The 27474-nt window shown below is 51.1% G+C and overlaps 2 protein-coding genes across 24 annotated transcripts in view; one reads left to right on the plus strand and one right to left on the minus strand.

The window, feature by feature from the left end:
* Hrct1 (histidine rich carboxyl terminus 1) overlaps positions 1-27474 on the plus strand; it is a 255785-nt gene that overhangs the window by 48131 nt on the left and 180180 nt on the right. Inside the window, exon 1 of one of the 23 annotated variants that reach the window (XR_015450382.1) lies at positions 4-22734. The exons of 21 other annotated variants lie outside the window; for them this stretch is intronic. The gene's annotated coding sequence lies outside the window, so the exon portion shown is untranslated. Of the gene's footprint in view, positions 1-3; positions 22735-27474 lie in introns of those variants that run through there. One more of the 23 variants, XR_015450383.1, reaches the window with a different exon arrangement.
* Positions 25367-27396, minus strand: CUNH16orf82 (chromosome unknown C16orf82 homolog). Its single transcript, XM_087208858.1, has one exon. The coding sequence runs from the start codon at positions 27308-27310 to the stop codon at positions 26855-26857; it is 456 nt and encodes a 151-aa protein (XP_087064984.1). The 5' UTR covers positions 27311-27396; the 3' UTR covers positions 25367-26854.

The following is a 27474-nucleotide window of genomic DNA, read 5'->3' on the forward strand; positions in this document are numbered from 1 at the left end:
CACTCTCTTCATTCATTCCGCTCATCACAACTTTTAATTCGAGCCTATTCTTGTGGGTGGTGGGAAAAATAGATTTAGAATTGTACCTTTTAACTTGATGTTGCCTCTAAGTTCTGCAGAGGTTAACACTGGGGTTACCAGCCTTCATCCTGAAGGAGCCAGGGAGGAACAAGAGTGGTAGCTGTAGGAGATGCCTGCAGCTTTCATCAGAGGGACCTGGCCACTGCCACCCCCAGCCACACGGAGAGGAAGGTGGGGGAGTCATCCTCCACTCTCTCTCCTCTTACCTGCACCTATTGATCAAATGCACCCAGAGGGCAAAGGGCAAAGGGCACAGGGTAGAAGGCAGAGGGCCAAGGTTGGTGTAGTTGCTATGGGCCAACCTCTAGACAAGGTTAGTCTGCACCGATGGCATAAGGAAGGTGGCAAGGGACACAGAGAGACCGTTCAGCACAGGTGGAGTAGAGTGTGCACTTTATTCTCTGGAGGTTGGCAGCTGGGGAGTGATCTGAGCTGGAATTGCACTTACTTCCCTGGCTGCCTCTGGGACTAGAGTGGGTATTGGTAGGGTTTGCAGCCTGAATGTCTCCTGAGGCCATAAAGGTGTTAAAGGCGTGGTTTCGGCCTGTGGCACTGGAGGTGTTGGGAGGTGTTGGCGCCTTTAGCAGGTGGGGCCAAGTGGGAGGAGCTTAGGTCCTTTGGGTGAGCCCTTGGGGAGGATTTGGAGAGCCCAGCCCCTTTCTCTTTCTTTGCTTCCTGATCACCACGAGGTAGGTGACCAGCCACCTCCATGATGTACTGTGCTGCTACGGCAACAAAGCAAGGGGGTCACGTGACCATGGACTGAGGCCTCTCAAACTGTGGGCAAGTAAACCTTCCCCCTTCTTAAGTTGACTCCTCCTTCAGGCATTTAGTGGCAGAAGCTGAGTGACAGGTTGGAAGCATGGTGGTCTGCAGGCTGGGGGCAGTAGTGGCTTGGGCCAGGGAAGAGGCAGTGAGAATGGAGAGGAAGTCGGGAGCTAGAGGCTAAATTTTGGGATGAAATGGACAAGAATTGCTGGAGGATGGAACACAGGATGGGGTAGAGCCATGGGACAAAGGATGCCGTGATCTCAGCCCCTGTCAGAGCTCAGGAAGCCCATGGCCATGTGTGCGGGAGGCCTTGCCCTCTGGACCTGTCTCTGGACCTGCTGCCTTGCAGGGAAAGGAACTGGAACCAGACCCTTACGTAGGGCAATCTTATGTGGCAGCTGTCTTCTTTATAGGTGAAGGACTCGGGAACCAGAGGGGTTAAGCCATCCATTCCAGGTTGCACAGCCACTGTGTACGGGATCCGCACTCCTGTCTGTGGGATCCAAGAACGGTGGGTGCACAAGGACAAGGTGGGGACGCTGGCCTTGGGCCTCAGTCACGAGCTGCTGCTCGCACAGCCTCCAGGCTCTGGACACAGCTGTGAGTGCATCACCAGCATCTGCTGTGAGGGGCAGGGTTAGGTGTGCTTCCCAAAGCTGCCGAGTGGTTTTGAGGCTGCTGAGGTGCGAGGTGAGGGCTTGGTCATCTGGGCCATGTGGGGCTGTGAGCAGAGGAGGAGCCCAGCAGACTTTTCAGTTTTTACTCTCTTCGATCGTTAGATGATGTGGGGACAGGAAAGGGCTAACTGATAAGCCTCCTTATTTATCCATTCTTTAATTCAACAACCCAGTCCTGAGTTCCCAGCTTTTGCTGGATGGGCAAGTTACGCTCATTATCTCCTCTCATCTCCCATGCAAACAGTTCGGCCCAGGTAGGCAGCTGCTTGGCCTTCATTCTGCAGACCAGAGGCTCAGAGACAGGAAGTGCCATGTTCAAGGTCACAGACCTGCCCTTTCCTTTTCCTTGAAACATCCTACTGAGTGTTAGGCCCGCTAGGCGGCAGACTATAGAGTGGAGCGGTTAGACCCAGGGTGTTGGAACCAAACTCTGTTCAAATCGTGTTTCTCCATCAGTAGAGATGTGACTTTGTTTTTCACATCCGTGAAATGGGTTAGTAATATATCTTCAAGGCCTACAGCAAAGATTGATGGGGATGATTGACACAAATGCCTGAGCAGAGCTAGGGCTCAGTACAGCCAGTATCAAGCCCGAGTGCCTTCAAGGAGACCCCCGGCGAGCACTTTCTCTGAGATGCGGCTGGGCCCCAGGCAGGCAGCATCCTGTGGGCTTGGCCTGAGTCCCCTGGGCCCCGGGGCCCTGCACACAGCCAGGGTCATCAGGGACACTGCAGGCATTGCCACCAGGGACCTCTTTGGAGCCTGGCTCCCGACACCCCCAGCAGCTCCGTGTGAGGTCTCTGCAGTCCACAGGAGAGTTCCAGGTGGGAGGCTGGGGTGGGGGCTCCAGGCTGCAGACTGGACATGAGCAGCCTTGGAAAAACCTCTGGGAACCTGTGTTAGCCAGATTTGCTTCACTGTGAACACCCAGGAGAAACAAGTTAAGGGAGGGAAGACTTGTTTTGGCTCACGGTTTCAGAGGGCTCAGTCTGTGGTCACTGGGGAACATCATAGTGGGGAGTCTGTGGAGGAGAAAGCTGCTCACCTCATGGTGCCCAGGAAGTGGGGGGGGGAGCCCTCCAGAGGAAGGGAACCTAGTGGAGCCCCCAAGTCACACCCCCCACGACCTGCTCCCTTCAACTCTCCACCTCCTGCTTCCATCACAGCCCAATGATGCCATCAAATTACACTTCATCAATAAATCAATCCAGTGACGGAGCTAGAGCCTCCGGACTCAGCTACTTCCCAAATCTCATCAGCAGCCAGGCTCTCAACACAACACGCCTTTTGGGGAACACTGGACAGTATCCCACGTCTTTGGGCGCAGGATGAGAGCACCGCAGCGTGCACTGCTGGCGAGAGGGTGAAGCTCTGGGGCTATGAGCTCTGCAGCGGCCTTCATGGCTCTAACCCCGGCACTGCCACTTGCTGGCCGTTCTGGGCCTCAGCTCTCTACCTGCGAAGGGGGACAGATGCCCCCAAACTCACGGCTGTGGGGGATAAAGGGCACGCTCACGGCCTGGCCCTGTCCCGCCCGGGCCTCCGAGCCCCGTCAGGTTCCGCCGGCGGCCACTGGGCTGCAGCAAAGAGCTTCTGAGTTCCTCCACCGTGACTCAAGGGAAAAAAAAGAAAAGAAAAGGCTTTCTTGGATTGCTGCCCGCGGCGGACACAGTTTAAATTAACTTAAACCATTTCCTTCCCCACCTCCACCTCGGGATCCTTTTTCACGGAGGAAGGAGAGAAACCCTGTTCAGGAAGAAGCCCGGCGAGGCGCGTCTCCCCTCGCCTACCCCCAGCGTGGGCCCGGCGGGTGCAGGAGTCGCCTCCGCAGGTTTGGGGCGTTGCTAGGGAACGCGGGGGTCCTCAGCTGCAGTGCCGCGCGCCGCCGCCAGGGGCAGCCGGGGGCCGGGGCGGCCCGGGTCTGCGCCGTCCCCGCCCGGGAGCTGCGGGAAGCTAGGACCCGACCCCGCGGTGACAGTTCGCGCCCCTCCGCCCCGCCCCTCTGGCTCCCGGGGATTCATCAGTCTTCCCGCCCGCGGAACCCACGCGCCGCTTCCCCGCCCCTCCTCCTCTCCCTGCCACCCCACCCTCCCTCGGGATCGTGGTTCCGCCTCCAGCCCCGCGTCTCCGGGCGCCCCGCGTGGGCGCTGCACGCCGAGGGTCTCGCCGGCCCGCGCTCGGGGCCCACGCACGAGCCCTGGTGAGCGCGGGGTGTGGGCCGTGCGGGGAACTGTAGAAACCGATACCAGAACACGGATGGGGAGGGCTTGGTGGGGAGCCCCCGACTACCATCGGCGCAGACTTGGGTGTCTTTTTCTTCTAAGGGTCAGCTTAAGGTGGACAGCCAGTACCGGGAAGTTATTTTATTTTTTTGCTGTACTGGGGATGGAACCCAGGGCCTTTGTGTTGAGCTGCGTTTCCATATATATGGGCAAGGTAGTGACTTAGCAAGACCCTAGCTCAAAACTATATACAGGTACACAACGTTATGTATATATATGTTTGTATTATATATATGCATATATATGCGTGCACAGCCCTGCTGTTGTCCAGGATCGAGGCCTTCAGGAGGCTCAGCAGCTGCTCCCCAGATCACCATGCCAGGCGATGCTACTGGGCTCAGTATTTTGAGTCTTCCCCTTCCTGAGTCCATAGGAAAGTACATTCTCCTGCCCCTTGCAGATCGGCGCGGGCCAGTGAGGAGTGGGAGGAAATGACAGACCTCACGTCCGGGCTGCAGCAGGGAAGATCCAGTCTGTGACTGTCTGTCCTCTCTCTCCTCCCGGCGCGGGTGCAGGTGAGGCTTTGCAGGGGTCCTGAGAAACAGGGCCTTTGCTATGTTGCCCCAACCTGTGGCACCTCGGCCGAGGACAAGCCAGCGCTGAGTTCTGGGGATTGTTTGTTAGGGCAGCAGACCCCAGCCCGTGCTGACTCACACATCGAATCGCTAGCTGGAACTCAGGCCTTTCCGACCATAGCCTCTTCTTTGCCGCAGTGAATGTGGAATCAGGAAAGGCAGACACAGGTTTTATTGATTAAGGATGCACCCCCCGCCATGGTGACACTTGGAAATTCAGGGTTCACCTTATAATCAGTGGCATCTCACCGTTACTAGCCTCCTGGTAGTGTGACATTGTCATCTCCTGGTGTCTTTTGGCAAGATTTAAAAAATACCGGCATCAGAACTTGGTGAGTGTTTACTTGAAATGCAGCCTCCGGGGCAATCCTAGACATCCTTTTAAGAAAAGATTCCTCCCTCACCTGTGCTCCCAAGGCCCTGGAACAGGCTACTGTGTGGAAAACCCAGACATCAATGACTCACAGTTGAAAGGAGATGCACAGGAGTGGAACTCTGAATGTGAAGCTGTTTGAGGTTAGCGTGGCCAATTTATTTTGCTCATATTTTCCATTTTCTATGCATAGCATAGTGATATATGATAAAAATCTGTCTAAATAAGACTGAGAGAGCCCTTTCAATACATATAAAATAAAAATTCTAAGTGATACTAAAGCATTGTGTCTTGGTTTAATTGGCAGTGTTTTTTCTTTCTTAGTGGTACATGAAGGCATACCTTACAGTCAATGGTATCTTAGATTCGCTGAGATGGTCCCTGGATTCAGGAGGCAGGTTTTACCACCTTTAGCCGTTTCAAGGACTCTGGAGCCCCCAGAGAGCCTGCCGGGGCGGGGAGGGGGGAGGATGCTGGCTGCACTCTGGGGCTCCGTCCTCAGTGCCCCGTCTGTGCCCTTACTCCGGCCTGGACTCTCTACCCTGCAGATGCTCTTTCTGACAGCTCCAGGTTTATGGCTGCTCAGTGGAGCAGACAGAGCTCAGGATAAATGCAGGCTCCACAGAGGGAACAAGGGATCTTCCGAACACAATAAAGAGAACGAAGGGGAGCTCCCCAGGTCCCTTCCAGGGAAATCAAGTGAAGTTTCTGCAGTGGAGATGGAAACAGCTGATGTCTTCGCCTATCTGTCTTCCACGGTGATGGCAGTGTCTCTGTCTGCAACTCCATCTGCAGGACCAGGCTTGAGGGAGGCGAAGGAGCTGCAGAGTCTGTCTCCGTGCTGCCCCACACGATGGCGGCCTGTCCTTACCTCATCGCTATGCCGCTTCCCTCCCTCCATGCGCACCCAGTGCTGGAGGCGGAACCCAGGCCTTGTGCATGCTCTGTAAGCGCTTGCCACTGAGCTACATCCCTGGCCTTCATCCGCATCGGTGATCAGATGAGTCAGGACAGCCCGCCTGTGTCACAGTAACAACCTCACTCAGCCTCACTGGGTCATCACTGTAAAGGTTTCCTCCTTAAAAATGCTTCATGTTCCTTATACGCCCCCGTTTGTCCTTGTCCAGGATTCCTGGTGGGCAGTGCCTCTACCAGCAGGGAACACATTGCCCCCTGAGAAGTGACATTTGTCACTGCTGCTCACATGTCACGGCCGAAGCCAGTCACAGGCCACACCTAATGGAAAAGAAAATGCAGCCCCACTGCATCCCCAGGAGGAGGAGACAGAATACTCCAGAAGGCTCTCATGGCACTGACACTGACCTCACCCTGCCCTGGCCACGGCTTGTTTCCAGATGACGCTTCTCTGTGGTGACCCCAGCTCCAGCTGTGCCTCCTCCCTCAATCTCCGTGTTCCTAACCGTGCCCCTCCTGTGAGGCTATCCTCAGAGACCTTGAGGCCTGGTGTTTCCTTCTGAGGATGTGGACCTACGTCTGGTCTTCTCACGGGGTCTCTGGGGGGTCACGTGGGGTCTGCCTGGGCTGTGCTGTGGTCTGTACCAGGAGTGTCCCCCAAAGGGCCACGAGTTGAAAGCTTGGTCTCCAGCTTGGTGCTACTGGGGATGGTGGGACCTTGAGGGAGGAAGTTAGGTCATCAGGGTCCTTGAAGGAGGTACTGGGGCCCAGCCCCTTCTTCCTTTCTCTTTGGATTCCCAGCTGTGCGGTGAGAGGTGTAGATCTGCCCCATGCTCCGCCATGATGTGCTGCTTCACCACAGGCCACAGGCTCAGGGCCAGCGCACCATGGACTGAAGCCTTTAGAGCTATGAGCCAAATAACCCTTGTCAAAAGTTATTCTCTCAAGTATTTTGTGACTGTAACCAAGCTGACTCACAAAGGCTGTGAACTCTCATTCTATAGGATGCAGGCCATTGATTCTGTGTCCCCTGTGGGCAGCAAACGGCTGGGCACCAAGGGGCTCTGAATTTGGAGAAGAGCAGGCAATTAAATGAATGACCAGCAGCTTGTGGAAGACTGAAGGGATCCTTCATGGCCTGAGCTGGGATCCTGGTTTCTGCTCACTGGCTTCACGGTCAGAAATGTCCAGAGTTGCAGGAGAATGTATGTGTGTGTATGTGTGTGTATGTGTGCATGTATGCTTATGTGTATCTATGTATGTGTATGCATCCATGCATGCGTGTATATGTGTGTGTGCATGTACATGTGTCTTCCAGGGAGACAAGGGACCCTTGCTCTACGCCTGCTGCTAACTTTACTGGGTCTCAGTTTCCTCCATGGCTTGCTTCCTCACACTGTCTACCCTTGGTGAGGTTTCAGCCAAGGCCCAGAGGCAGTGGGCTCTGACCTCAGTGGTCCCCTGGGTCTGTCCCATGTTGGTTCCTGCTGTCACTACGTTGGCCCTCGGGGTGCTCCACTGCCCTGGAGGCTTTGCTGTGTGGATCCAGAAGTCTTTGCTTCTGTTTATTTTTAAAAATATTTTTGAGTACCTGTTTGCAGGACATGGTAATTACATACATTCAGCTTGTGGGGTATCACACATGTCTCATCTTGGTTATTTTTACTCTCCCTGTCTCCTCACCTCCCTTTTTCCTTCTTCCCCAGATCCTCGTCCCACTCTCCAGAGTCTACTTCCTTGTTTCCTTTTTAACATGGCTCTTTTATTTTTCTCCTTATATTATCTATAGTTTAGGTTTCATATTAGAGAAATCATTTGATATTTAATCTTCTGTAACTGACTTATTTCACTTAGCATTCTGGTTTCAAGATTCATCTATTTTCCTACAAATGATTCAAACTTATCCTTCCTCAGGGCTGAGTAGTACTCTGCACATATATATCTCCTTGATCCATCCATCTGTTGAGGGTACTGCTCTATCCACTTCCTTGTCACTGAGATACAATTCCCGGCACCGGCACTTTAGAGGAGAGGGTATTCTGGCTCAGTTACAGCCCATGGTTACCTGGCTCCAAGGCAGAAACAAATGGCAGCAGGACCTGGTGGAGGAGAGGGCTCACATCACAGCAGCCAGGAGGCAGAGAGAGAAGGGAGGAAGTGAGGAGGGAGATGAGCCCTTCCGGGTCATGACCCATTGACCTGCTTCTTCCAGATGGTCCGGCGCCAGCAGCACACTTAGCTCTGAACTCACCTGTGCGTGGATGAGTCCGCTGATGATCACAGACCCCGTGATCCAGTCGCCTTAAAAAAGCCCCACCTCAGAGCACACAGGGTCTCTGGGGACAGTCTAGATCTAACCCCTAACAGGTAGAGTGGCCACAGAAGCCTTCGGCTCCATGAGCCTGTAGATAAGCACTTCTCTAAAATACTCACTTAGGGCTGGGGATTTAGCTCAGTGGTTCCGTCGCCTGCCTCACAAGTGCAAGGTCCTGAGTTCGATCCCCAGTACCAAAAAAACAAAACAAAAAAACCTCACTTAGCGGTCACCACAGGGTGTCCTCATTCCAGATGTTCACAGATGTGTGAAACTGCTCTCTCCCGTCACCGTGCATCATTTCCAGTGACAAAACCAGAAAGCAGGCATCTGCCCATACTCACCAACCACGGCTTGTCCCATCCCCACGCTGTCTGTCCAGTTCTGGACTGAAGGGGGCTCCCATTGCTTGAGTTTCTCTCCCCAGCATCTTTTCATATACGAGCTGCCTGAGTCTCTGTTGAAGGTTGCCTGTTTATATGCCTTGTCCATTTTACTCTTCCTGGTGAGTTGCTTTGCTTTTCTTCTTGATTGATTGATACTAATTTTTTGTAGTTATATGTGTTGTTGAAAAGATTTTCTTTGCCAACTGGAGTCTTAATCAAGAACTTTTTAACTCGTGTAGCTAAACCCAGTCATTTTTCAGAGGGTCTCTGAAATGTGATCCAAAAATATGGTACATGTTTAAAATTTAAAAAAAATATTACACAAAAGACACATTGCTACTAATCCCCTGAAAATACTTCTTCCTTGTTTCAAACACATTTAGCCCATTGTTCTTGTCATTTTCTGAAGCAGCTTGGGAAGTGCTCTTTTGTGAGTGTCTTTAGTTATGCCATCATGGCTGCCCCAGAGTCCCGAATCCATTCAAAATGTTCTCCTTTCATGGTCATTTTGACTTCAGGGATAAGCCAGAAACCACATGGTGCCAGACATGGTGAACAAGGTGGGTGAGGACACAGTAATGTTTGTGACTGGCCTTCACATTGTGTGACACTTAGTGACAGCCTTCACTGTGTTTTTCTTTTTGGTACTGGGGATCGAACTTGGGTCCTTGTGCTTGGGCAGCAGGCGGCGAAACCACTGAGCTAAATCCCTAGCCCCCTTCACTGTATTTTTGGTTACACCTCATACAAACAAGAAAGAGGACTCCAGAACTGCTTCAGAAAGAGGCACAAATGATGGGATCAGTGTGTTCAAAGTGAAGAGGAGTATTTTGAGGGGGATTAATGGTAATGTGTCTTCTACTATAATAAAAAAATTTAAACATTCAGCCTATATTTCAATCATACCTCATATTTTCTGACCAGAGACACCTGAGACAGATGAGCACCCGGGCCTGCACCAGACCCGAGGTGCAGTGGCCCATGCTGCATGCAGGCTTCCAGAAGCCGCAGGCCTGGCCCGAGTGTGCTCATGTGGCTTCTTCAGTCTGTCACTGAGCAGGTGGCTGAGTGTCAGATGCCTGGAGCTCAGTTACTGGGAATGGCATGCTTGTCAACGTGAGAACCAGTGCTTACTGTGGGGCTGCTCTGTGAGCCACCATGCACCTCTAATCTTTATAGCCCTGTGACCTACACGTAATCCTGATCATACAGATGCGGCAACTGAGGCTTAAGGAAATGCATTTCAGTTGTTTTGTGGGACAGTGTAATGCCAGGACTCAAGCGTGACTGCATCTAATTCCAAATCCCACAGTCTTCCCATTGCAGTGGGCCCCCAAGAGGGTCAATAATAGCTGGAGTTGCTGATATGCCTACCCCATCACCACGGGTGCTGATGTCCCTACTCCCATGTCTACCATGACTAACGAGTATTCCTCTTTGTACTGCTGCTGCTAGGGTTTGATGCTATAGGGCTATGGTTTGTCCCCTCTGAGAGTCAGGTTGGGATTTAATCCTCAGGAGATATAGCTGGGCGTGATGGTGCACACCTGTAATCCCAGCAGGGGAGGCTAAGGAAGGGGGCTACATAGGGAGTTTAAGGCCTTAACTGCATAGTGAGACCCTGTCTCAAAAAAAGTCAGGAGGGGGCCGAGGATTTAGCTCAGTGGTTCCGTCACCTGCCTTGCAAGTGCAAGGATCCAAGTTCGATCCCCGGTACCAAAAACCAGAAAAAAAGTCAGGAGGTTTTAGAAGGTGAGACCGTTACTGGCTCTGCCCTCAGGAAAGGACTGACTATCCATGCTATTAACAGATTTAGGAGTTATCTTGTGCATGGATTTGCCATAAAAGCCAGTTTGGCTCAGCATCTCCTGTACCCTCTGCCTCTAGGCCATCTCAGGGTGCAGTTCCTTGACCTCGAGCTAGAATCAGGAGCAAAATCAACCTCTTTTCTGTATAACTTAGTCTGTTGTGTTATTAGCAATAGAAAATGGGCTGATGACGACTGCTATCATCCCTATCACAAGTGAGTGAATTTATCAAGCTCTTCTTGTGAACCGGGCATGGTTCTGTTTAACAGCCCGGACCTGCTCCTTACCCTCCCGGAGCTCAGGTCTTAGAGGATGGTGATGAAGTGGGTATTTCTGAGCTCTGCCCACACGTCAGGCACAGTGCTGCACTGTTTTACTGTGTTCTGATGAATGCCCTGGAGGTTGGCACTGTAGTTCATCTTCTGACCTTGGCTCAATATCACCTCCTCAGACAAGCCTGTCGACACGCTGTGTAAAGGGGACCACCCGTCCTGCTCATTGTGGTCCCCTGTGTGCTCCTGTCACTGTCCTGGCCACCTCTTATCATTGCCTCTGTTGATCACCCATCTTTCCTGCTAGACCAAAGCTGTCGGAGGCAGTGGCCCTGTCCGCTGGACTTGTGCTCATTACCGGCACCCACCATGGCTCCTGACATGTGGCTGGCAGCTGGGAAGTACTTGTGGGACGAATTCCCACTGTGTAGAGGGGAGGCTGAGACCCAGAGAGGGGAGCAGCACTCCTGAGGCCCACTGCCGGGAGAGGCCGAAGGAGGACTCAGGCCAGCACCCAGCTTCCATCCACCGTGCCACTCAGGGCCTTCCTGATCTGCGCTACATGCTGGCCTACTGGGGCGCTGCTCAAGGGTCTGTGGGGGTCAGAGCTGCTGCCCCTTACTGACTTTATAAAGGCCAATGGCCTGGCCACATTTGGGCTCTCGGAGCAGGTATTTTGGGATCTCTCCGGGGCTCTAGGCGCTACCTCCCCAGGCTCAGAATGCAGTCTTGCTGCCTGGTGAGATTCCCCCTGCCCCTCCAGCATGGGAGGATGCCTCTCATGGGGTTCTCTTAGCCTCTCAGGGCCAGAGAGAATTTTAGGAAACAAAGCCCAGAACTTTGGGCAGTGAAAACCACAGCCCTACCTGGCAGCCTGCCTTTGTGGGTGGGAGCCATGAAGCTGGGGCTGGGCGGGCTGGGAAGGGAGGAATGTGGGCACCCCCCACCTAGGGCTTGCTGATACGCCATGCTGTCTCAGCTCAGGGTCAGCATTAATTTTATCTCCATTGCCTGGAACACTCCTCCATCCCATTCCCACCTTTTTTCAACTGGAAAATCTACCATCATTTCTTGGGATTGCAACTTTGCTCCCTTGGAGAAATCTTCAGAGCTGTCCAAGTCAGGACTAGGGATGCTCTGATGAATTCTCCTGGCATCCTGTGAGAATGGTGAACTACACTTAAAAGCAAGAAGCAGCTGTTGTTCCCCACTGCTGCTGCGCTGCCTACCTAGCTCTATACCTAGTACGTAGTAGGTGCTCAGTAAGCATTCAGGGATGGCTCTGACCTCTGTACTTATGCTGGGCTGGTCCTACTGGGACGTGTCCTTCTGAGCAGAGCTGACCAAGGTCTCTTTTTCTTCTTTTGCTGGTTTCAAGTGGTGGCATCTCTGAACCATGTGTCTTCAACCATCTGTTATGAACTGAAGTGTGTCCCCTGCAAATGCATACTAAAGTTCTAACCTCTGTTGTGACCATATTGGGAGACAGTGCCTTTAAGAAGATTATTAAATGTAAATGCTTTCATCAAGGTGGGCTCCTTGAGAAGAGGCAGAGACATTAGAAAGCCTTTTCTCTTTCCATCATCACACAGAACTGTGAGCACATAGCAGGAAGGTGGCCACCAGCAAGCCAGGGGGAGAGTCCTCACTGGAAGCTACCCCTGAACCATGTAGCTCCAGCCATCTGAACTGGAAGAAAATAAGCACTTGTTCTTTAAACCAATGAGTCTGCCTAGGTAGATCGCAAGATGGATGATGCTCTCTGGAGGAACCAAGGCAGTTCTACAGCCTTTGCTCCCACTCTGGCATCTTGGTTTATCTGGAGGCTCTTTCCTAGGGATGGCTGGCCTGGGGCCAGCGACTGTGGCCAAGGAAGGCCAAGTCACCAGCAGCTTCTACCTCTGGAGTCCTTGTGGTCTGGGAAATGCATTTCCTGTAAGCCTCCTTCAGGCCACATGCACAGCAGTGTGCCATTCATATATTTAGCTGTTTAATTAGGCCATTGGCATTGGTTTCAAAGGAGTCAAGTTGAATAACAACAGACTATGTCCTGCTCTCAAGAAAAATTATACTGTATCAGCAGGTAGGTACCCCGGGGACTGCCAAGTCTATTAGCAACGTGGATCCAACCGAATCACTCTCCTCAGGTGGGGCCCTTGTTTTGCTCTTCTGGAAGAAATGCTGCTTTTAATTATGATCCACTTTAGCACAAGATAAGACATCAATGAGAGACCCAAAATACGCCAATATTTCTCCCCTAAACTCTCCTCCTACACCGTCAACTGCTCGCCGTTTGCAAGGGAGGCCGAGCCTCACATGGAAGTGCAGGGAGGGGACCATGTGTGGCTCTCTGGGACCTTGCTCATTGAGGCACAATGGAACCTGCTGGCCCGACTTTGCAGATGCCTCCGTGTAAGCCTTGGCCACTTCTGACATATCCTATGCTAAGGTTTGGATGCTGTGTCCTCTCCAAAATTCAAACTGGAACTTAATTACCACTGTAACTGCATTCCTTCGTGTTATACAAAGTGTGATCAAAATATATGGTGAATATTTGACTAAAAATTATTGCAGTGAAAGACACATCGCCATTAATCCCCCTCAAGATACCCTCCCCCACTTCTAGCACACTGATCCCATCATTCCTGCTGCTTTCTGAAGCAGCTCTGGAGTCCTCTTTCTGGGTGTCTTTCATAGTGTGATAAAAAATATGGTGACTGTTGCTGCCAAATGCCATCCAATGCAAAGGCAGCTTGCAAAAGCTTTGTAGTGGGTCGTCCTCATTCACCTCATCCACCAGTTCTGGCAACTTCTGCGTCTTCCTCAAAGTCAAAATGACCAAGGAAGGGAAATGTCTTGAATTGATTCAGGACATTGAGGCAGCCATGACAGTGCAAATAAACCTACTTACAAAAGAGGACTCCAGAACTACCTCAAGGAGTGGTAAAACCAGCACTTGGGAGGCTGAAACAGGAGGATTGCGGTGAGTTCAGGGACAACCTGGACTACATAGTGAGATCTTGTCTCAACAAAACAAAACAAAACAAAAACAAAAAAAGTGGCAAGAATGATGGGATAAGTGTGCGGGATCAATGGCCATGGGTCCTTTACTACAATAAATTTTCAAAAGTTTAGACAGTCACTGTATGTTTCAGCCACACCTTGCAAGTCATATCAGGGGCCCAAAGGAAAGGGCTTGTGGAAGGACTTCACCTTCCTGCTGTGTGTGGGCACAGGACTGGCTCTGTTTCTGGGGGAGGCAGTGTCGTGGCACCATCTTGGAAGCAGAGAGCAGCTCTCACCAGGCAACCCAGCCAGCTGGCACCTTGATCTTGGCCTTCCAGCCCCAGAAGGGTGAGAACATAAATTCCTATTCTGGATGAATTACCAAGTCTTGGGTATTTTTGTTATAGCAGCACAAAGCAGACTAAGACACAATACCTGGAGCCATTCACCCCCATATCCAAATAAATATCAAGTTGTGTTGATTCCTTCTCTTTGGCTAACAGGCTGCTCAGCACTTCCTCAATCCAACAGGTCCAGTACAGCCGTGGTGGGCTGTCCCTGCTCCTGCCAGATGCCCCAAGTGCATCATGAGATCTCTGCTTTGCTTTTTGCAAAGCTGTGCTGTGTAACAGGGGAGCCACCACCACACACGACCGTATACATTTAACGACAATGAGACGAAATAAAACATTCCATTCTTCAGTTGCACTGGTCACATTCCAAGTGCTGAGCAGCCACATGTGGCTCGTGGCAATTGCACTGGACCACACGGGTACAGAGCAGAGCAGTCCCTTCATCACAGAAAGTTCTAGTTGACAGCACAGCTGCACAGCGCCTGTCACTCAGCTGCAGGTCCATGTCACCCAGATGTGCAAGGGAGCTTGTGCCTCTGGGGGCTCCTTGGCCAGTGGGGGATGGGACCCGCCCGTACCCCCCTCTCATTCATATGCTGGGACCCTAACCCCGATTTCCTCAGAATATGACTGCATTTGAGCACAGTCTTCACAGGGACAGTGATGGTCACACGGGCTCACGGAGGAGGCTCTGATCCAATAAGACTGGCGTCTTCCTAAGAAGTTAGGCTGCAGATGCAGATACAAGGAAGAGCATGTGAAGGCACAGGGAGAGCATGGGTCTCTACAAGCCAAGGACGGAGGCCTCAGAACCAACTCTGCCGTCGCTTGGTCTTGGACTTTCAGCCTCCAGACTGTGAGGATCCGTGTCCCTGGTTAGGCCAGCCGTCCTGGGGGCATGTTGTTATTGCAGCCTTTGCAAAGGAGCGCACTTCCTGTTGCCCTGCTGAGAGCGCCAGGTCCCTTAAGGGCTTCACAGCCTGGTAGGGTCTGGTCCCAGATCAAGCCCCATCTTCTTCCTTCCCATCCCAAGCAACGGGAGTCTAGGCCAATTCATCCAAAGTCAAAGCATCCAAAACTGTTTGGCTGCAATCAGTCATCCATCTAACTAACCCTCAGTTCGCCAAAATCACTTGCCTAAAGCAATTCATGCAGGGGCCAGAACTAAGGCGAGGGAGGGGATTTGTAGTTTCACCACTGAAGTCCTACACTAGTTTCGTTAGATTTGCACCTAAGTTTTTCATTTTTTGAGGGGAGTATAATGATAAATGGTATCGTATTTTTAACTTTGACATTGTTGTGTTCATTAGTATACAGTGATTCAGTGGGTTTTTGTGTATTTACCTGTATGCTGCAAATTTGCTGAGCTTACTCGTTCTAGGAGGCTTTACTTGTCGGATCCTTGGGGTTTGGAGGCAATCATATCACCATTGGCTCTCTTGCTTCTTCCTCTCTGATCTGCACCCCTATAATTTCTTTTGTGCACCTGCTGTCTCCTGCAATTCGCTTCAGCACTCTGTTGAATTCTGGTGGGGAGAGTGCACATCCTTGACTCTGTCCCCATCTTAAGGGGAGAGTTTTTGGCTTTGCCCCGTTAAGTATACATCAGCTGTAGCTTTTTGTAGAAGCTCTTTAACACATTGAGGAAGTTCCTCTCTATTTCTACTTCTATGAGGGTTTTTAAAAAAATCATGAATGGGAGTTGGATTTCATCAAATGCTTTTTCTCTATCCATTGATGTAACCATATGATTTTTCCCTGCTAGCCTGTTAATATGGTGAATTACACTGATAGATTTTCAAATATCATGTCAGCTTTACATCTCTGGAATGAACTACATCTGGACGAGCTGTACTTTTAAAATAAGTTTCTGAATTTAATTTGGTAACATTTTATTAAAGATTTTTGCATCTATATTCATGAGGGATATTTATCTGTAGTTTCTCCTTGTTTACTGTCTTTGATCCAATACCAAAAACTTCAAAAAAAAAAAAAAGACTGTGTGTGCACCCCTACAATTCCAGCTACATGGGAGGCTGAGGCAGGAGGGCTGCTGGGCAGCTTAGTGAGGTCCTGTCTCAAAGGCAAATTAAAAAATAAAGGATATAACTCCATGATAGAGCACTTGTGGGAGAAGGCCCTGGGTTCAATCTCCAGTAGTGAAGGAAAAAATAAATAAAAGAATTGGGAGGTGTCCTCCCCTTCTGTTTTCTGGAAGAAATTATATAGAATTGTCATTAATTTTTCTTTCCCCATTTAATTGAGTTCTACACTGAAACACTTTGGGCCTGAAGACTTCTTTCTGGGAGAGTTTTAAAGTTACAACGTTATTTTTCTTAATAGTTACAGAGCTATTCAAATTACCTATTTCATATTGGGTAAGTTATGGTAATTTGTGGTTTTCACGGAACTGGTTCATTTAACTTGTCAAATTTGTGTGTGGATGCGTTATAGCCTTCCTTCATTGTCACCCTTCTGATGCCTGCAGGGTCTGTAGTACTATTCCTGTTTTATTCCTGTTGTTGGCAATTTGCATCTTTTCTTTTTTAGTTTTCATTAGTCTTCCTAGAAATTTGTCAGTTTTATTGAGCTTTTCAAAGCAATCAGCTTTTTATTTAATTGCTTTTTCTACTTTATTGACATTTTTTTTTTTCATACTGGAGTTTGAACCCAGGGCCTTCATACCACCCTACATCCCCAGCCCTTTAAAATTCTTTCACAATTTTAGACATGGTCTTGCTAAGTGCTAAGTTGCCCAGGTTGGACTTGAATCTGTGATCCTCCTGCTTCAGTATACCAGAGTGCTGGGATCACAGGCATACTCCACCGCAGGATGCCACCGTGCTGGCTTTTCTTCTGTGTGTTTTTTTCTGGGGAGGGGGGAAATGGACTTATTTTGACCCCCCCCCCCACTGGCCAAGGTTGTGAGATGGTAGTTTGGTTTATGACTGGAAAGTCTTTCTCTTTTCTTATGTGCTGTGATCCTTTAGTGGTATGAATAACTTTCCCTACATGGCTTTAGCTGTGTCCACAAACCTTGTTATATTGCTTTTTAATTTTCATTCAACTCAGTGCATTTTAAAATTTACCTTGAGACTCCCTCTATGACCCATGGATTTTTAAAAATTGCTGTTTTGTTTCTAGATATTTGGAAAGTTTACTGCTTTCTTTCTGGTATTGATTTCTATTTTTATTTTATTGCAGTCTTTGAACACACGCTGTATGCTTTCAATCTTTTAAATTTATTGAGGTTTGTTTTGTGACATAGAAGATGGTCTATTTAGATATATGTTTCATGTACACTTGAAAAAGATGCCTATTTTGGTGATATTTGGTGGATTGCTCTAGAAATGTCATTTATACCCTGTTGGTCGATAGTATTATTGAGTCTCTCTGTATCTTTGTTAATTTTCTGTTGAGTTGTTTTATCAATTACTGAGAGGAGTATTGGTGTCTCTAACTATAATTGTGTATTTGTCCATTTCTACTTTCAGTTCTACTCACTTTTGTCTGGTAATTATTTTTGCTCTGAAGTCTGCTTTATCTGATGAGCATATCTTGCTTTCTAGGTTAAAGTTTGCAGGATACATATTTTTCTGTCTTCTTATTTTCAACCTGCTTTATTGTTATATTTGATGGGAATTTCTGGTACACAGCATATATGGTAGCTAGGTCACTGCCCATCTCTCTCTGTTAATTTAGTGTGTAGACAACTTATCTTTAATGTAATTACTTGTATGTTACAGTTAGTGCTCGCTGTTTTATTTTTTCTCTCTATTTTCTTTTTTTCCGCCTTCTTGTGGGTTGATGGAACAGTTTCTAGAGTTCCATTTTGATTTATCTATTTTGGATATGTCTCTGCTGGGGTTTAGATTTGAGATCCCCCCCACCCCCATGTGTTCAGAGCTGGTCCCTAGACAGGCAGTCCTGGAGGTGGGAGATCTCTAAGGGCTGGGGCCTGTTGGGAGTCTTCCCGTCACTGGGCCTGTGCCCTCAGGTGGGGGCGCTGGCCGCTGTGCCTCCTCCTCCTCCTCTTTCTCTCTCCTCCCCTTTCCCCTCCCTTCTGTTGTGGTTCACATCTAGATGTCCCCCAAAGCTTCATGTGCTCATAGGTGGGGCTTTGGGAAGGTGACTGGATTATGGTGGGGTGACTCTCAACAGATGAGTCCACTGATGAGTTCACAGCTGTCCTTGGCTTGTCCAAAACATGGTCCACTGCCCTCCCTGCTCCCCACAGTTCCCCTTCCTTTATCTCAAGATGAGAGAATCATCACCTACCCAGGTGCCCGAGACAGAGATGGGGAGTGGTCTAGCTCCCCCTCACCTCCTTGTCATCAGACCCACACCAGTGCCTGCCTGGTGGCTGCCCTCAAATCTGTGTTTCTCCATCTTCATTCAGCTGCCTCTTGGTTGGACAACTCAGCCACAGGCCTCCCACTTCCTTTCTGTTCCTTCTCCAATCTGTTCCTCACACTTTGGAGAAATTTCCTTAAGTACAATGATGAGTTATTTTCTCACTCTGTCTCTCTGTATATGCATATGCATGTATGTGCACAGACGGTGTCTGTTATGTAGATACGAACTACCCTGAAAGGTTCCCATGGATGAGGGCTTGACAGTCAAGGCAGCAGTGTTCAGAGGCGGGGCCTAGAGACCAACTGCATCTGAGGCTGCTGATCTCATCAGTGGATTAACTCATTCATGAGTTCATTAGCTGGACAGCTGTCAGGAGGGGGGCCCAGTAGGAGGAAGGGGGTCACTGGGGACATGCGTTTGAGGCTACGTATCTCTTCCCAAACTATTCCTGACATCCTCTTCCGGGCTGCCACAAGTTGAGCACCAGGCCTTTCCGCCATGTTTCTGCTATGGAGCCAGAAAACAGTGAACTAAAAAACTTCCCTTCCTTTAAGTTTCATATGTCAAATGCCTTGCCCCAGCAATAGAAAGCTGATTAAAACACACCCTCATCTCTCTCTCTCTCTCTCTCTCTCTCTCTCTCTCCATCCATCCACTCATCCAGGACATCTCTTTCAGACAGAGGCGGCTTGGTGATGACTGTGGGGGTGGACATGCAATCAATTCTCATTTCTGTGCATTCTGGCAGCCAACTTTTTTCTTCTGTTCTGAGGAATTGCATGTAAGAAAGGGCACACATCTTAAGTGTTCAACTTAATTTTTAAAAAATATAACCACCATCAAAGAAAGATATCGAACATTTAGAGCCTCCCATCTCCCAGGTAGCCCTCCAGTTGACAGTCCCCGAAGTTATGGTCTTCACTATTGCTGACATGTTTTTACACAAATGCAATGCTGTACTATGTACCCTTTTGTACAGGGCTTCTTTTGGAAACATTATATTGTTGTGTATGGCAGTAGATCATTCTCTTTTTACTGCTGGGCACTCTTCCATTGTAAGACTGGATTACAATTTATTCACCCATTTTAGTGTTGATGGGAATTTGGTTTGTTTCCAAGTTGGGGTGGCGATGCACATTTTCGTAGATCCTTTTTGGTGGACACAAACAGTATTTTCTCTCATGCACATCCCCAGGAGTCATGTCAGGATGGCCAGGTGAAAGGGCAGGCCTGTATTCAGCTTTGGCGTATACCGCCTGCAATTTCCCAGAGTGGACTGTCCTGTCACATCACATTAGCAGCGTGTGGAAATTCTCATAGCTGCACAACTTTGTCATCATTTGGTGATATCAGTCCTTTTAATTTTATCCACTCTGGTGAGGCTGTAGCAGATTCTCCTTGTGATTTTAAATTGCTTGTCCTTGACCATCAACAATACATTTTTAACACTGTCTCTAGGGAAGACTTCGTGTTCTAATTCTGAGGAACCCCTTCCCCTGGGGGCCGCGCTTACCCACCAATGCCTACCCAGGCAGGGAGTTTCCTGAGCCTGGGTACAGGGCCAAAGGCCTCCTGAGTTTGTCACAGGGCATCTGGCTTTGGCACAGACAGCTTGCTGTTGTCACACTTCTTGAAGGAAGGAGATGCCCTCTTTGGTGTTTGTGAAGCTACTACCCCTTTCCCTTATTAACACATTACCCCAAAACTTACTGGCTTAAAACAGTATGTATGTTAGGATTTCTGTGGGCCAGCAACCTGATGTGGCTTAGCTGCATCTTCTGGCTCAGGCTTCTTTCCGTGGCTCCAGCAGGGTCCAGGTCATCTGCAGGCTGGGTTCTGGACAACCTGCTTCCGAGGCCGCTGCTGTGGCTCTCAGCAACCTCACAGCCTCACCGGGGCAGTGGTCTCCACCTGAGCAGGTCCCGTGGACCTGCTCCTGGGAGCTCACAGGCAGCTGGCTTGTGTCAAGTGGCAGAAAGCCAGGCAGGGACAAAACAGCCAGCCAGGGGACGGAAGCCAGTCTTCACCAACGGCATCTATCAGGTTTTATTCCTTAGGAGTGTTAGGGGTCGGCCCACATTAAGGGAGAAGGGGACCACACAGGACAGGAACACCAGGAGCAGTCGCTGGGGGGTCCCTGGAACTCCTACTCACCCAGGTGCTAACCTGGTACCAGCCTAGGCCAGCCAGGTGCCCTGTTTCCATCCAGAGACCCCCGCCCTCAGCTGATTGGTCCAGGATGCATTCCTGACAGTGGGCAGAGCCAATCAGTCTCCGATGACTTAGTCAGGCTGTTGAGCAGGTGAAGCAGGACTTACAAGCCAGGGAGGCTTGAGGCTTGCTCCACAGGGAAGCAGGGAGTCGGGCACAGGAAGGGACCAGAGGACAAGGCACTGCAGGGCTAGGCAGAGTGGAGACAATGAGAAGCAGTGGCCCTGGCTGGGGTCCCATCCACCTTCCCTGTGCCTGGCAGATCTGCTCTGTCCCTGTAGCAAATTCGTCCCTTTTCGCGGCCTCCTCCTCCTTTTGCAGCAGATATTTCAGTGGATTCCCCTCTGCCACCAGAGTCTTGAGAAAGAATTCTGTTTTCACTGTTTCCTGCCTGTCGGACCTTCCTCTTGAGCAAGTCTTTCTGCAAATGCCAGCCGCACTGTCAGCCGAGAGAATGGGAGAGGAACTGGCCCCTGCTGGCTGCTCACTGTGCCCCACTGTCTCAGGCCTGTTCAGCAAGGTCTGGAGAGGCCCGGGCTGGGGTCGCCTATGTCATAGAAAAGGGAAAAGGGAAGCTAGGCTCAGAGAGGGTGAGCGGTTGGCCGAAGGGGACTCAGCTCTAAAGCCCGAGTCTTTCTGTTCTGCTCAACGTAGTCCCCACCACTCCGGTCCAACTGTACGCTGAAATGGGAGCCAAAACAAGCCGCTCCTCTTTTAAAGTCTGGATGTCAGGTATTTGGTCCCAGCAGGGAGGGAAGTGACTGAGACCTTGCCTCCTGTCCAGAATTTTGTCTCAGTCCTCTCTACTTCCAGCAATGCCTTGCTGCAACTTTGGGAGAATAAATAGGCTCCCAGAAAGTTCTGCTTGGTATCTACTTCCCATCTCTCAGGATGCAACTTAAATCCGAGGCAGCTCCACTGCAGCCCTGGCCGAGGCCCTGCCCAGAACAGAGCCCGAACCCACAGTCCCTGGGGGGCTGTCCCCTGTCCCCTCTGACCCTTACTTTCTCAGCTGTAAAGTGGGAATGAGAAATCGTACCCGTGGAATTCTTGTGAGAAGTAAATAAGTAAAAGCGAAGCCTTTAGCCTCCTGTTTGACAGGAAAGAGCCCGAGGCACTGCAATTGCTTTCGCTGCTGCTGTTGTTCTGCTTTTCCTCGGGGGCTCCGGAAGGATGGCAGGGTACCTGCAGTCCCATCCCTCACGGGCCCCTCGGCAAGCCAGCGTCTCTCTGGGGATTCCAGGGTGGATCACTGGCTGGGAGGCCTCTGCTTGTGTTAGATGCAGAGAAAACAAATATTGTTTTAGAAACATTAATAATTGAGAGGTTTCAGTGGAGCATGGGCCAGCATTCGGGGAATTGAAAATTAAGACTCAGGCACGCCCTCAAGCTGATTTCCTGATGAATTATTCATGGGGCTGAGGCCCGGAAAGACCTAGAAGAGGGGATGCCTTCTGCCTCCACGCTCTCAGCGCCACTGTGCCCTGACCCCTTGACAGTCAGCAGCGAGCAGGGTTCTGATTTAAATTTTTTTTTTGTACTGGGATTGAACCATCAGCCTTCACACTGAGCTACATCCTAGCTGTTTACATTTTTATTTACTTTTTAAAAAAATTTTGAGACAAGGTCTTGCTAAGTTGCCCAGGTTGGGCTCAAACTTGCGATCTTCCTGTCTCAGCCTCCCAGAGTGTTGGGATGATAGGGTTGTGCTCTCGTGCCCAGCTTCTGGGAAAATTTTCATCGCTCTTTTGCTGGCATGTTGCTGTGTGATTTTTGGCAATTCAGAGCCTCTCCCAGGGGGAGTCCCGGCACGTTTGAACTGACTGAGACTCTGGGATCTAAGAGGAGGAAGGGACCTTGAGCAGGCCATAAAGCCTCAGCGCACAGGGAGGACTGTCCCCCAAAACTTTGTAGGATGGCTGTGTTTGCGTCCGGCCCTCCCCCTTTCCCTCCACACACATTCGCTGCCAGCCTGCTCTGCGCCTGCCCCAGCACCGAAAAGGAAGTGGACTGGACAAGGGTGGAGAGCTGCTCCCACCTGTGGTCACCACGTGCTGCTCATCTGCCTCCCCCTGGGCACAGGTGAGTCCAGGCCGGCAGTGGTGGTCCACATCTGTGGCCCTTACTCCCGAGGTTCAGCTCATTTCCTACACCATCCAAAGTCCCGCACCTAGATCTTGATCCCGATGAAAGGGAAAGCTTATGTTTGCACAGAAACCTGTACACGAGTGTTTATAGATTTCATAATCTCTCCAAACCGGAAACAAGACAAGGCTTGTCCACCGGATGTCAGGCGTAGCATGTGACACTCCCAGCACCAAGCACAGACAGCACGGTGGGTCCAGCACCCTGGAGTGAGTATGAGGGGCCTGACTCCGGGGCTGCAGGTTGTCTGGGTCTGTGACCCTCTGCCTGTAGGGACAGGGAGCCAGCCAGGGGTGCACCACACCCTTTGGGCTCTGAGAAAACACTGGTGTGCTTGAGCAGTGCAGGTCTACAGGCAGATGTCCGTTTCAGAAAGATTGCTCTGTTGTGTATTTAGAAGCAGAAGCTGATGGATCTATGGGCCTCCTCCTGCCTTCAGAAATGTTTTAATTTGCCTTTTTAAAAAAAGAATTTGAACCTGTGACTCGTATTTAAAAACCAGATTGCACACAGAATTTTGTGTTCCTGGCTTCTTTCTAGGGGGGACGCATGCCCTTCAGTGTGCCCGAGCTGCAGCGCCCCTGGTATCACCCTCCCTGCTCAGTGTGTGCTGGGTTTGACCCCAGGGGCTGCAAGTGGGTCACAGAGAAGACGGCAAGGGGAGCCTTTCCCGGTGCTGGTCAGACAGTGCTGTCCTGGTGCTGTAGTCTGGGCCTCTGCTGCCCCCCAGAGGCTCGGCTGCCAGCCTGTGTTGCTACCGGAATGTGGTGGGAGGTGTAGGAGTTGGGGCCTAGCGGGAGGAAGTTGGGTCACTGTGGGTGTGGCCTTGAAGGGGACCCTGGGACCCCGGCCCTTTCTGTCCCTCTCTGCTCTCCAGCTGACACCTGCCATGGTGGTCCACAGACCTCCTGCACCATACATTCCCACCATGATTACTGAGCCATCACAGGCTGGAAGCAGCAGGGCTAAGTAACCAGGGATGGGGCCAAAATAAACCTTTCCTCCTTAGAAGCTGATTATCTCAGGTACTGTCACAGTAATGCCAAGTTAGCCCCCTTGGGGAAACCTAAAACACACTGATGCCCAGCCCAAGTTGCTGGGGGCAGCCTGGGCATGTGTATTTTGATAAGTACTCTGTCTCAGTCACTTTCCTGCTGCTGGACACAATACCTGATGCCCTCGATTTAGAGAGGTTTATTTTGGCTCATGGTTTCAGTCCACGGTCGGCAGGTAGCAAGGCAGAAAGAACATGGCAGAGGGGCGTGGCCAAAGGTGCTCACCCACGGAGGCCAAGAAGCAGAGAGAGAAGGGAGGAGCTGGGACAAGGGCACACCCCTGCAGGTTACCGGGGGACCTCCTCTAACCAGGCTCACCTCCTCCAGGAAGTCAGCTATGAGTTCATTAATGGGTGGGACCATGATGAGTGTAGCGTCCCAGGACTGGATCGCATTCCACACACACAAGAATTTTGGGGGACATTTTAGATCCAAACCATAACATCCCCCAATGAATCCAAAGGAAGTGTTGTGCTAGGGGCTCAGCAGCAACAGGGGAGAGGCGCTGGGACACTGTGGTCACATTGCCAGCTGCTGCCCAGGGACATGGGAGGAGGCAGTCATAGTGGTGCCACATGGCAGTCGCTTGAGCCACATCCTGTCCCTGGAGCCTGTGGCCTCCAGCATGAAGGGGTCCAGAGCTTATGTGCCCAATGTGGCTGTGCCCCCCACTTTGCTCTGTGTGTTCTCTGAGGCAGGAATGCAAGGGGAATGTCCGAGAGGGAGGGGGATTCCTCGTCTTGTGCAGGCCAAACTCAGAATCGCTTGGTGCCAGGGACGGAATCTCTGCGGCCCCCTTTGAACCTTACCCTCTGATATGGTGGTATTGAGAGGTGGGGCCTTTGTAGGTGACATGGTCACAGGGACGGAGCCCTTGTGAATGGGCTTAGTGTCTATTATAGTTCTGATCTGAAATGCCCCCTAAGAGTCTTACATGTTCAGAGCAGGGCTTTTGTAAGGTGATTGGATCAGGGACTCTATGTTCGTCAGCTAATCTACTGATGCATTTCTAGCTGGAAGTGCTGGGTGTGCCACTGGGATATGCACCTCTCCCTTTGCTTCATCTGCCCTCTTTCTGGGGAGCAGCTTGCATTTGCCATGTCCTTCCAGTTGATGTTTCTACTTTGGAGCCAGCTGGCCATGCACTGAAGCCCCTGAAACTGTGAGCCATAAACTCCTCTCCTTTTGTTTGTGGCTGTCAGATTTTTGTTGGGAAGCTGATCACTACAGTGGCTTTTAAAGAAGCCCCAGAAAACTTCCTTTCCCCTTCCATCAAGTGCCTTGATCTTGGACTTCCAGCTTCCAGAACTGTGGAAAATAAACTTCTATTGTTTGTAAGCCATGAGCTTATGGTATTTTGTTATAGCGATGCCACTGGACTAAGATACTTGGATAGGGTTAGCAATGGAAGGTGATTTGTCTGCCCAGAGTCTTGAGTACTCAGGCCACTGGAGAAAAGTGGATGAAAATGTTCTCCAAGGGGCACTCACCAACCTAAATCCACCAGACCTTCTGCTGAAGATTCTAATCTGTCTATGAGCAACTGTGTGAAACAGGATGGAGACCACTGTCCCTTTACAGGCAGGCCAGGAAAGGAAGTATTTATTTAGTACCCATTCTTAACCACATCACATAATCCAGGAAAGGAAATGGAGACTCAGCACTCTTCTGCCCACTCAGACGTGACAGCATCGGTAGCTACGCTGAGCTGTCTCCATGGCTCTATGCTGTTTGTACCCACCCACACCTTAGCCCCAGCAGGTCCACACGCACAGAGCGACACATGTGCGCCTCTCTAGACACCTTTATTGTCTTTGGTGCCCCCTCAGCGTTCCTTCTGGTACCCAGTGGGTGTCTTCAAAGACTGTCTTCGGCTTCTTCCCCTGAGGACCCTCTCGCTCCCTGACATCTGTGAGGTCAGCTCAGGGAGGGGCAGTTGGTCCTGAGCAGGGACAGGGCCCAGACTTCAGCCTTCCCACCACCCACTTAGGTGACTTCACTCAGGTCCAGAGCACCCACCTCGCCAGCCTCGGCCGGGCTGGTCTCTGTCACCACTGTGTGACTGTTGTGACACTGTCTGGCACAGGAAGCGCAGTTCCAACCTGCGGATGAAGGGCGGCTCCTGCTCCTCCTCTTGTCCCTGTGCCTCTTTGAGAACCACAAAGAGACATGGATGGGGTGTCAGGAGCCTTCACTCTTAGGGAGGACAGTGCTTGGAAAGGAAGTGGAAGCTTCCATAGGTGATATTCCTCAGGGATGTGGTCCCTGACACAACCCGCAGGGCTCTCCAGACGGATTCACTGTTGGCCTCAGGGGTGGCCCTTGTGGGAGTTATGGAGCTGCTCTGTGAGCTGTGTTCGCTGTGAATAGTGGTGTGTGGTACAGAGCTTCGAGGCACTGAGTTCCCCAAGGACTTGGCTCCCCACGAAGGGAGCTCCTTTCCAGATGGTTCTGGACACAGACACTCATGCAGGGTTGGTGCTCATTTCTTCTGGGTTCATCACGATTGGTGTTGGTTGTCGATGGTACTCACCACTTAGGATGTTTTCCCCACAGAAGGTTCTTCCTTCTGGTGGTTCTACCTTCGGTGGCAGGGCTGATGACTTTGGCACCGTTGGTCCTGCCACTGTGGTGCCCACTGCAGACGTGGCTGGCTCCATCACAAGGTGTGCAGTACTGGGTGTTGCTACTGCTGGTGGTCGTCTCCCCGGTGGGCCCAGCATGGATGGATCTGGCTGCAGCTCTTCTTACCGGCAGCAGTTCTCCATAGAGTGGCCTCACCCTTGACCACTGACCTCAGTGTGGACGGCGCTCAGCACTGTTGTCCTGCTGCACGGGACCTGCCCACTGATGGCTGCTGCAGATAGACAGGGCCTCCCTTGAAGGCTTCGACATAGTCACAGTTTTTGAAGGCCTGTCCTCCTTGTGTTGGCAACCTCCTTGGGTGGAGTCTGGATCTGTAGGGCCCTCATGTCTTTGGCACCTAGAGGGGATCCCAGGGCCGGGGTCTTATAAAGGCACGTGTGCCTGGGCAGGCTGCTGGCCCTGGGACGCCTCACTGGTGTCTTTCATGTTGGCCCCAGGCTTGTCCTCTTGGAGATTAGTGCTGCTGCTCAGTGTGCTTTGCCTGCTGCTGCTCACGCAGAGACCCTGGCTGCCGCTGGTCTGGCTGGAGGCCTGGCTGCCTGAGATGCTGAGCAGCCCGCTGCTGCTCACCTGGTAGGTCAGGAAGCTGCTGCCTGGGCTGAGGAAGGTGATGCTGCTCAGGCTGCTGCTACTGCTGCCCGGCAGGCAGGTTTTGCTCTTCTCCTCCAGTCTGCTTGGTGCCAGGGTCTTGGCCTCGAGTTTGCCTGCACAGTGGGCTCTGAATGCTGCCCACTTGGGTGTTGAGCCTTCTGGTCAACCGCGTGGTTTGACGGCTGTGCACCAGGCTGACGTTGCTGTTCTCCTCATCCCCTGCGTACCCGCTGCTCACCAGGCTGGTGTTGCTTTGGTCCTTCAATCTGGGGCAGAGCATGCTATGAACCAGGCTCTGCCTGCTGTGCTGGTTGGTCAGGGTGCTGCCAGACACTCTCAGGGACTCCGGAAGGACAGCGGCATAGCTTGGCTGTTTGTGGGGTTGGATCTCCGAGCTGGGTGACGGTGGGCTTGGCTCTGCCCCCTGAGCACCACAGGCAGAAGAGCCCCCTTCTTCTGCCTTGGGGCAAACAGGGGGCAATGGGGTTGACATATCCAGGAGGAGGCGGCCCTGGGGGGCCTCTGAATGGTGACTGTGGCCTCTCTGGGGAGAGGTGACTCCGTTTATATGGCAGCCATTTTAAGACTGAGTGTTCTGATTGGCTGGCTCTGTTCCCATGGTGATGGGGCTGTGAAGTGCTGGAAGGAGAACAATGC

The sequence above is a fragment of the Heterocephalus glaber genome, unplaced genomic scaffold (assembly GCF_053883595.1).
Source record: "Heterocephalus glaber isolate CG9 unplaced genomic scaffold, H.glaber_assembly_v1.0 deba00000943, whole genome shotgun sequence".
In the NCBI taxonomy this organism is placed as follows: Eukaryota; Metazoa; Chordata; class Mammalia; order Rodentia; family Bathyergidae; genus Heterocephalus; species Heterocephalus glaber.

Coding starts and splice junctions, on each gene's coding strand:
- CUNH16orf82 (XM_087208858.1), bottom strand. CDS start 27,310: ATGTCAACCCCATTGCCCCCTGTTTGCCCCAAGGCAGAAGAAGGGGGC.